The sequence below is a fragment of the Etheostoma cragini genome, chromosome 11 (assembly GCF_013103735.1).
Source record: "Etheostoma cragini isolate CJK2018 chromosome 11, CSU_Ecrag_1.0, whole genome shotgun sequence".
NCBI lineage: Eukaryota > Metazoa > Chordata > Actinopteri > Perciformes > Percidae > Etheostoma > Etheostoma cragini.
The window spans coordinates 22,709,366-22,720,273 of record NC_048417.1 but is presented as its reverse complement, the minus strand read 5'-3'; the positions used below and the strand labels follow the sequence as shown (position 1 = coordinate 22,720,273).

General features: G+C 40.6%; 1 protein-coding gene across 3 annotated transcripts in view; it reads right to left on the bottom strand.

The window, feature by feature from the left end:
• Positions 1-48: 48 nt before the first annotated feature.
• Positions 49-10,908, bottom strand: part of adarb1b (adenosine deaminase RNA specific B1b) — a 129,264-nt gene continuing 118,404 nt past the window's right edge. For all 3 annotated transcript variants that reach the window (XM_034884798.1, XM_034884797.1, XM_034884796.1), the window contains 3 exons: positions 9,351-9,532; positions 5,075-5,253; positions 49-2,581 (listed from right to left, as the gene is read on the bottom strand). In XM_034884798.1, coding sequence (XP_034740689.1) covers positions 2,405-2,581; positions 5,075-5,253; positions 9,351-9,532 — 538 coding nt within the window. In that variant the 3' untranslated portion in view covers positions 49-2,404. The remainder of the gene's footprint in view (positions 2,582-5,074; positions 5,254-9,350; positions 9,533-10,908) is intronic.

Sequence of the window (10,908 nt, the reverse complement as noted above, 5' to 3'; positions counted from 1 at the left end):
CTCGTGACTTTGGTCTAGGGCTATCTGGCGGTTGGGGGGTGGGGGGGGGTGATCCACATTTCAAATAGTCTAGCAAGTCAACTCTGGTAGAATCCCCTTTCCTGCTTCTCTAATACTGACTGAAATAGAAGTAAAAAAGAAAAGAAAAAGGTGCATACGTATATGACATCACACGTGCCAGCTTGTGGATGCCACTTTTAGCTGAGGCACCTTTCAGTGCTTTTTTTTTTTAATTTCTTTTTTTTTTTTTTTAACATTGGTGGCTACAATGGGGATGAAACCCGTTAACCCCGGCAGTGTTAGTGCCATGCTTTATGGTGCCCAGTCAGTCACAGAGAACCACTAATACTTTACATCAACATCTTCACAATCCCAGCAACAGTCAAAACTGTTTTTAGGATGGGATGAACTGATTGTACAGGGAACACGTTTTTTGTGTTGTTCCTTATATACAGAGAATTACTTTTACAGCAGCAATATACACATGGCCACTGACAGCTAGAGATGCACTTAAGAAGAAGCCTGACAATCAAATTCCCCCTGTATTGAATGGAATACACAGTTTTTGTAGAAATCAAAAGTAAATAGTGGAAAATACAGGGGCGGAAACACACATGGACATCATCTTTGGTGAAGGTTCCACAGAGTATGCTTAAAGACGTCTGAGCACACACGTCCTGTTGACACATACACACATACATTTCCTTCTGCTGGGAAGAGGAATTAACTGCAGTTACTTGGAAACGTCCTCATTTACAAATTGCAAACACGAGGGCATTTATGCACTCAGGGTGTAAAGGTCAGATCACAGGTGTACTTGGACTACTAACTAATGTTCCTGTAGATGGAGAAGAGAGGACGACAAAAATGACATCACACTGTAATAAGTTTGGTAGAGTTTTCGCAGATATTAGCATACGTCTGTTCATGTCACTGTTCCTCTCGCTGAGAAATAATGTGGAGGGGTTTACGACACGTTTGCATTTCAGACTATCACTACAGACTGGCATAATGTGGCATCCGGTGAATGTAACTTCACATCCGGTCTGTGGCACTACAGCACATAGACCATGCCTTCTACTAATAGTTCAACTGACAGCTAAGTGACAAGATCTGAGAGGTCTGTGTATCACCATTTTCACTGCAGTAGTATCCCCAATCCTAAAATGCCCAACTTAAAGAAAAACAAAAAATGTCCCCGTCCCGCCCCCCTAAAACAAATAAACCAACAATCACAAGAAATCTAGAAAATAGAGACAAAGATTCAAAGCTGCCTGTGGAGGAAGATGCTGGCATTCATTCAAAATCATTCACTGATGGGCGTACAGGGCTCTCCACTGTGTGTTTCTGCTCTGTAGGCCTCCCAGTTCAGTTCCCATGCAAAGCCATGGCTTAGATCAAGGAAAAATACAACGTGCAGCACCTCCCAACGCTTGTCCCAAGACCCAGGCGAGGGGGAGGAGTCGGAGAGAGAGAGAGAGAGAGGGGGGGCTGTTATGCTCTCAACATGACCCCCCCTTCCCCATTGTTCAAGTATGAAATGAGAGTGACATAAAATAACTTGCAGAACATATGCACGAATTAATGAACAAGACACAAAAACTCAACAAAAAGTGTCCTAAACTGCTGCGACTCCTGGCCTGTACACTATATTCTTTCCAGTCAGTGAATCAAACAGGGCCACAATTTGTTGGAACATTTTTCATCTTTAATACAGGGTCTAAGAACATGTAGTCTCATCTAAGGAACGGACCATGTAACACACATAAAAAGTTATATACCTATTTTTTGTTCTCTTTTTATTTTTCAGTACTAGATTTACATCCTGAAGATTTAAATTAAAGTTTGTCAAAAGTCATTCATTTTAATGAATAGATTTGTTTTTCCTGGTCCACACACGTTGCTTTTAGTTTACAAAGATCATGTGTTTTCTCGGCTACATTTCACCCTAAACTGGCTACACTCGTTGATCCAGAAAATAGACACAACTGCATAATTTTAACTTCCACATCAACAGCATTAAAAAAACATGGATTCCAGTTTTAAAACAGAACAAGTAAGATGAGAAAAAACAACCCACCATTAAAACATCCATTAAAATCAAAATGGACAAAAATCAATATTATGAGAAAAGACATGGCGAGGCTGAGGTCCTCTGAGGAATAAGCATGATGAGCTATGAACGGTTTGTGAAATTACGCACGTTTGTTTCCACGCGAACAAAATGCACGTGCACGTGCGCGTTGACACACGGGACGGAGGTAAGTGTCTCTGTGGGCTGGTTGTTAATAGGGGGCTCTCTTGCTTTCAGCCCTGGGTCTGGGGGTTGGGGATGGAGGGGTGGGAGGAGTGGTGGTGGTGACGGGGCGGGTGGGGGGGGAATCCTTTTGGTCCCTTGACTCCCTCAGGAGCAGAGGGTGAACTGGTCTTGCTCAATGGGCTTTTTGACCCAGGCCCCCAGGCCGGCCTTGTGGAAAGCCTTGATGAGCGCCTGCTTGGCAGAGTGGTACTCGGTGGCGGCCTGCTTGGCTTCATGGTACGAGCTGGGCTTGAGCACTTTGATCCACAAGATGGATGACAGCTGAAAAAAGGGAAAGAGAGAAGAGAGGTTGAGCTAAGAGGATTTTCTAAGTACGTATAGTATGTGCAGCTCATGACATTGAGCGCAGCTCTGTCTAATCGGTATTAGTCTATATCGACAACGGCGTCTTATTCAATTTTATAGCATTTGAAAAAAAATGAAGAGGTTTCAAAATAGTATTAAATAAAAGTTGACATATTCCAATCTGTGATTATCCATCCACATCCATTCCTTTAATTTTAGTGTAAATTATTCCTAATTTCTCCTTTTCCTACTCAAACATTAGGTATAATTTCCTATAAATGAGGTTTACTGACCATAAATTCCAAAAATAACTGTAAAAGTAAAGTTAATAAGTTAGTGTTAAGTAGTGTTGAAAATGTCAAAAAAAGTGACAAACATTGGATAAAAGTACAAAAAATTTGAGAAAAAGTTAAAAACATTGAGAAAAAGAGTCAACAAAAGGATTGATTTTCAATTTCTCCCAATCCCAGAATGCTGTGTGGACTAACCAGAACCTCTTCCGCATGGCTGTGGAGGAATGTCTGGCAATGCAAGAATTATTCGCTATCCGTGTTTAACCCTCCTGTTGTCCTCGGGTCAATTTTAACCCTTTAAAAAATGTCTATATCTGAAATTTGAGTTTCTTTTAACCAAGTTACCACAAAAAAATGGATTGGATTCCTTACAACGCTCTTTGCAAATACAAATGATTAAGCTGCGCTGGGTCACACAGTAGCAGTTTGCACATTCTTAAATTGTTATCCAAACATACAGCGGGGAAAATAAGCATTGGGCATGTTACCATATTTCCGAAGGTGCTTATTGACATGAAATATTCACCAGATGTTGGTAACAACCCAAGTAATCCATACAAATAAAGAAACCAAAACAAATAACTTCAGAAATTACGTTATGTGTAATAATGTGAAGCACAGGGACACAGGGGGAAAAGTATTGAAAACATGAAGAAAAGGAGGTGCAAAAAGACATGGAGAGCCAAGACAACAGCTGAAAACTTTCAGTAATTAAAAAGCAACCCAGGCTCCAGTCAGTGCAACTCACTACCAGCTGGTTCAGTCCCAACTGACGGCCTACAAAAAGGTCTCACTGCCAAGGTGTCACAAGACACATCTCATGATGGGTAAAAGGAAAGCGCTGTGTCAAGACATTCGCAACATAACTGTTGCAAAACTTAATGATGGCATTGGTTATAAGCGCATCTCTAAGCTTCTGAATGGTCCAGTGAGCACTGTTGGGGCCATGATATGGAAGTGGAACGACAATCATTTCACCATAAATTTGTCTTGACCAGGTGCTCCTCGCAAGATTTCTGACAGAGGAGGGAGAAGAATAATCAGAGTTGTCCAAGGGCCAAGGACCACTTGTGGAGAACTGAAAAAAGACTGAAAGAAAACAGTAAGGAATGCACCCCACTGCCATGGCCTGCATGTACACTCACCACGCAAGACTCCATTGCTGAAAAAATAAAGGACGTTGAAGCTTGTTTAAAGTTTGCTGCACAACATTTGGAAAAGCCAGTGAAATACTGGGAGAATATAGTGTGATCAGATAAGAGCAAAATTGAAATGTTTGGATGCCCTAATACAAACCATGTGAGGAGAAGTGGTACTGCACGTCCCCCTAAATCCGTCGTACCAACAGTGAAGTTTGGAGGTGGGACCATCATGGTGTGGGGATGCTTTTCAGCTATTGATACTGGCAAACTTCACATAATTGAAGGAAGGATGAATGGGCAAATTTATGGAGACTTTCTTGACAAAAACGTACTGCCATTTACCAGGATGATGAAGATGAAACAAGGGTGGACATTTCAGCAAGACAACGATCCCAAACACACGGCCAACTGGTTTCAAAGAAAGAAAATACAGCTGCTAGAATGGCTCAGCCAATCCCCTGACTTCAATCCCAGTGGAAATCTATGGAAAGACCTGAAGATCAAGATTCATCGAGGCCCACGGAACCTTCAAGATTTGAAGACTGTTTGTGTGGAAGAATGACCAAAATAACACAGAGCAATGCATGTGACTAGTTTGTCCATACAGTAGTTGTCTTGAAGCTCTCATTACCAACAAAGGCTTTGTACAAAGTATTAAATAAATATCAGTAAGCATGTTCAATAATTTTTCCCTGTGTCATTTCACATTGTTACACATAACCTAATTTCTGAACTTATTTGTTTTGGTTTCTTTGTATGTATGAATTACTTGGGTTGTTACCAACATCTGGTGAAACTTTCATTTTAATAGCACCTTTGGCAGTATATTTACTGAGAAAAATGGTGAGGTGTTAAATACTTGTTTCACCCAGTGTATGATTGATTCAACAAAACCTGACTGGATGGTAAACCAATGGAATGTGACCAAAACGACAGCAGCCCACATTACTGATGGATATGGCTGGGTGTAAAAGTACTTTAGAATATGGACGGAAACTAAAATGCTTCATAACACCCAAGTATAGTGGATCTACCTTGGAGTGCAGGCGCACCCAGCGGCTGTAGAGGGCGTGCTTGCAGAGACGTGAAGCGCGACCCATGTCGTCCTTGCCTGTGGTTGCATTGATCACCTCCAGGGCCTGATCCCCCACCGTCCAGTTCACACTGAAGTTGGGCGCCTTGCCCGGCTGCCTGGCCTCTGCATTACTTATACCTGGAAACCAAAACAAATACTGGTGAAAGACTGAGCAGCACAACAAGCCACAACCGAATGTGGCCGTCCAAAACAAAAACCTGTATCCTGCCAAAAACATGTAAATCATTTCATGATTATAAGTTAATCGGATAAGTTTAAGGATTCCTTTATGTGTTTGAGAAAATTCTGCTTTTTATTAAGCTGAATAAACCATGTAAATACTAGGGGTGTACGATTCACAAAATGTGACGATTTGATTCAGATTTTTAGGCTCACCATTCGATTCAATAATGATTTTGATTCAAAAAAACGATTCACAGTTTGTAAATGTTACTTTTCCCATGTGTGTATGCATGTGTATATATATATATATATATATATAGAGAGGGATAGAGAATGAGGTGTGTCCACACTTTTGGCCTGTACTGTATCTATGTATATATGCTATTATATATATATATAATTTTTAAAAATTCTTTGATCAGAATAATTTATGATGATGAATTAATGAATTCAGATAATTCTGATAAATGGACTGTCAACCATGTTATAAGGTTTGTCCAACAGAGGACATTCCAAAGCGTCTCTATTGGCAACACTGATTATTTCTTTTGTTAATGTGTTTTTGTTCAAAGTTTCATAACTTAAGATTGTGTTTTTATACATTTTATTTATCAGAACTTTAATATATTTTAAAGCTCCGCAGTTCCGTTGTGACAATAAAACTAATTATTATCATACTATCTTAGTGAGAACTCATAGATAACTACAAATAACTGTTTGTTTTGTAACGCGTTTTCTGGATTTTTTCAAAAAATATCGGCCGATATATCAGATTTTTAAATAACGAAATTTTGTATTGGTCGGGCTCTAATGTGTATGTTGTGTGTGATGTCTGTAAGATACTGGGACCTTGAATGTCCCCTTGGGGATCAATAGAGTATATCTATCTATTTGTGTGATTGCAGTAGACGATTTGAATACAAATCAATTTTTTTGCACACCCCTAGTAAATACTCGTAAGGTTACCAGAAACATGTGTTGCCTCACAGCTGAAAACAAGCTGACATGTTGGAGGTTACCACAGGACAGCGATATGTTATCCCCGACTAAAAAACTGAGTAAAATGTTTTTCTGTTGCAGCACTGTCCACATTTTAAGAACATTTTCCCAACAACGTGTTCCCAACAAACACTCAGAACATAAAACGGGACTGTAATACGATCATCATTTTCTTTCTCTGTCCTCCAAAGCTTCTGTGGGAGACACACAGGAACTTAATTGCCTGCAACCCTACTGCATGGATATATTAAACAATGGATGAGGTACCAAACATGGCAACCCATTCTTTCAAATGACAGCTACTCCCACAGCTCTAACAGCAACCTTTCCCTTTCTTTTTTTTGTTTTTGCTATTGAGTAGAGACAAAATACGATGCACCCAGGGGGACTATGAGGTCAGAGCCTGCTTGTTTTCAGCACACTACTGGGCATCAGCCTCCACTGTATCCAAAGCATAAATGGGAGATATATGGGTGCTATAAATCCCGGTGTCTTGTTCTATGTGCGTGTGTGTGTGTGTGTATTAAAGCTTCTCGGTTCCATTTGGCAGCACTTGTGGCAGAAGATGATTTAAAGGGGATGAAATCCTCAGCGTTCTAACGCCACAGCCCTTCACCGCTAAGAACTCTCTAAAGCGGAAAAGGTTAATAACCCCCAATGCTATTATCTCCTTTACCCGACATTTAGAGAGCAACCAGGGAGGAGGAGCAAGGGGAGCTGCATATAGCTCCATGCCCTGTGAGAAGATGCTACTAGTCGTCCCCTAAGATAGATCGAAATATAAAATGACCACATTTTTAAAATTACCTGTTTGATTTAGAGTTAAATTTGAAGTAGCTTTTGCTGTTGTCCTGTGCTTATTTCTTAACCCTTGTGTTGCCTTCCCGTCAACAGCAAAAAAAAAATCACAGGCCTACTTCTCAGTGTTTTTCTATCTTTTTCCAGATGTTTTGGTCACTTTTTCATAAATTTTTCAACGTGGTTTTATGCTTTTCCCAACCGTTTGTCACTTTTTTCCAACATTTTTTCTGCTTATTTCAACATCCCATATTTCCGATTTAAAAAAACTTTAAAAACTGGGTTAAATTTGACGCAAGGACAACATGAGGGTTAAACGGATGACTTGCTAAACTCTAGCGTCCGTTAGCTTCCACTTCCATTGTGTTGGAATTCTAACCTCCGGTGGATTTCTGAGGACTATGGTAACCTGCTCCTCAGATCTCTGCAGGGTAAATCCAGACAGCTAGCTAGACTATCTGTCCCATCTGAGGTTTCTGTTGCACGACTAAAGCAACCTTTGGACGTACACATGTTCCACCAAAACAAGTTCCTCCCCGAGGCTACGTGCGTCCAGCGCTTAACGCCACCAAAGACAATTCTGATTGATTTAAAGAAATATAAATAAACCAGAACATGTTTTTCTCCCATCCCCGAATGTTGTGTGGACTAGCCTGACCCTCCCCCGCAGCTCTGTGGATGAAGGTTCTGGCTACGCAAGACTTAATCACTATCCGTGTTTAACAAAAATCTTCAACTGTATTGAAACAAATAAAGTCAATCAGCAAGACTGACTGTACTTGCATTAATTTTAGGGCTAGTTTTCCGCAGCACTGTGGAGGAAGGTCTGGCAATGTGAGACTAGCATTTCAAGAACAAAAAATGCAAGAGAAGAAGTGCAAGGAATGCATTTAACAATGTGTTTATCTTCTCTGGACCCTGAAGTGGAGGGAAGGATTGTGGCCAACCCCTAACTCACCCTTCACCCTTTCAAAGAGTCAAACTCTTTGAACCACCTTGTGGCAGAAAGTCGCGGACCATCAGGACCAAAAACTACATGACACATCAGCAGCTGGCCTTATCAACAGGAACTTGGACTCTCATGAAACTACTTCAAGTTGGCATAATCATAGCTAATAAAATCTACCAGCAGCAAAATTGTTTTGTCTCCAGTAGTTCTTAAAGGAGCTGTACATTCAGAACATATAATTTAGCAGCAAACAACAATTTGCTTTGTCAAGATATAGTGGAGTAATGGCGTCCTGAGCAGAGAATGAAGTCACTCTCCCTCTGTGTGTGTTGCAATCTGAGCTTCTCGGTTTGTTGTGAGTGCATCGGTATCAGATGGCGAGGACCGTGACAAAGCGTAGGTATCCGTCAAGTTCGGGAACGGCCTGTGAGAGCCGTGTGAAAGCAAATCCACACCGGCAGAAAATGACATATCGTGAATTTAAGAACCAAATGTGATTTACGCAAACAAAGTTTTGACAAACCTAACAATTCTTAGAGTGAAATGTTACAAACTTGTTTTTGCAAAGTCCTCCGACCAACCAGAAGACAAACAATATGAATGCTTCATCTAAAAATAGAAAATACATCAAAAAACAACAAAAACAGCAGGAGCACTGGTCTTTATGGCCTTTTTAAAAGGTCAAGCCAATGCTGGAAACATACACAAAATGATAAAGCTATTCAAATTCCAGGAACTAGGTAAATGTCAGCTCAGTTCAAACAGAGGAAAACAGCAATAACTGTCTTTCTGCTGTGAACTGACCAGTGAGGAGGATGAATGTGTTTACTTCTTAAGACTACTGTCTTACTCTCTGATATTTAGACAGAGATTGATTGACGAAGATTACCAAGGAGATCTCCTTATGTGAACATGATCTTGCTTTTACCTCAACCGGAGGTCTTGTTAGGTTTAGTCTAAAGTATATCAACGGCGTTTTATTTCAGGGATTGTTCAGGTGCTGCTGGAAATTCTGCCGGATGTTCATCACCTTCCGCCTTCTTTGTGTGGATTACCGAGGACTATAGTAACTCCTCTTCAGATCTCTGCAGGGAAAATCCAGACATGTAGCTAGTCTATCTGTCCAACCTCAGTCGTCTGAGGTTGGTCCAAAACTTTGGACGTAAATGTGTTCCACCTAAACAAGTTTCTTTGCATTGCCAGAGGAAGGTCTGGCAATGAGACTATGTTAAGTTAACATGTAGCATCTTTCAGCAGAAATCTGATGTTATTTCCCTATCTGGTCCACATCAAAGCAGGCACTCACCACTGAGAAGGGGCCTGTTGAGGGTGAACTGCTGGGGCAGGTCCTCGATATCTGCGATGCGCTGGTACATGGCCCTGGAGAGGTGGTCGCCATGGTAAAGGCTGCCAAGGATGATGCTGGAGAAGTAGATTGGCTCTGTGAAGTAGCTCATCAAAGAGCCCTGGATGCCTACAACATTCCACCTGCAAAACAAACACAAGTTATACACATTCATAAAGATCCGATAAAAACAAATCTACTTTACACATTCAACCGCGCTGCATGAAGCGCACCTACATTCCACGGCAACCAGTTGCATTAGCATTAACTGTTGAACACTATGCAACTGTAAGCTCAAACACCAGCTTTTCTACCAATGTTTTTTCATCCTTTTTTATGATTATTACAAACTGTCAACTCCTTATTGTCCTGAACATGAAAATATGCTTTACAAAAATCCGGATGACTTTCAATGGTGGACATTAGACAGTGAAAATGATTGTAATCAGCCTAAAACGTGCCCGCGGACAGTATGACAAACATGAAAAAGAGATCAAGTTTCTTCAGCATCCAAAGCGTTCGGGAACTGAGTATACAAAAAAAAACAACCTGTGTGATAATGTGGTACGTTCATAAGTTGACACACACATACAGCCGCATAAGCAAAAATATAAATTCATATATAGCCAGCCAATGCAATTCATGTTGTATACATTCTGAGGTATCCAATTTCATTTTCTACAAACTTCTTTGTATTTCTATGCTGTGTCATTAGCCATCTCTTCCCAGTCATTTTCCCATTGACATGCTCTGTGAAGCATTGCCTGCACCACCTCACTCAGAGAGAGAGAGAGAGAGAGAAAGAGAAAGAGAGAGAGAGAGCAGATAAAGACAAGAAAGAGGGATGGAGATGGAGAAAATATGAGGGGGAAAGATGACAAAGAGGGGTAAGGAAAATAAGAGAGTAGACCAAGGGAGTTCCATAGAGATGAAAAATTAAAGACTAAGGTTGGTGTATGTGTCCCCTGTACCCTCTGTGTTGCATTCAGGTCCAAGCTCATTTATTCCTACAGTTATACATACATCTTCAAAAACAAAAGACACAAATAAATGTCAACATACTGACGCTTAGTCTAAAAAGCTATAGTGCCCATCTTCATGATAATTAAAAAAAAACATGTCATACAGAGCAACAGTGTGGCTCAATTTCTTTTTTATAAATTACTTTTTGGACAACAACTGAGCTCAATGGCACATCACAATGAGCTATATGTGGCTTTGGCTATGCAGGCAATACTTTCACTTTCACATTGTTTTTATTTTGCTAATGGACACAGACATAATTGTTGTTTAAATTGAAATCACAAATTGCATTACAACATCCTCAATAAACGCTACGGCAATAGCAAGGATGCCTACACAGCCAGAGCCAGACCTCCCCTGAATAACTCTGATCATAATGTTATCCAGCTGCTCCCCACATATTGCTCAGTTTTTTAAAGTCCAGCAAACCAGAAATCCAGTCTGTGATTGGTTCAGTGACAAAATGGAGGAGCTGAAGAGATGCTTCCTCTGCACA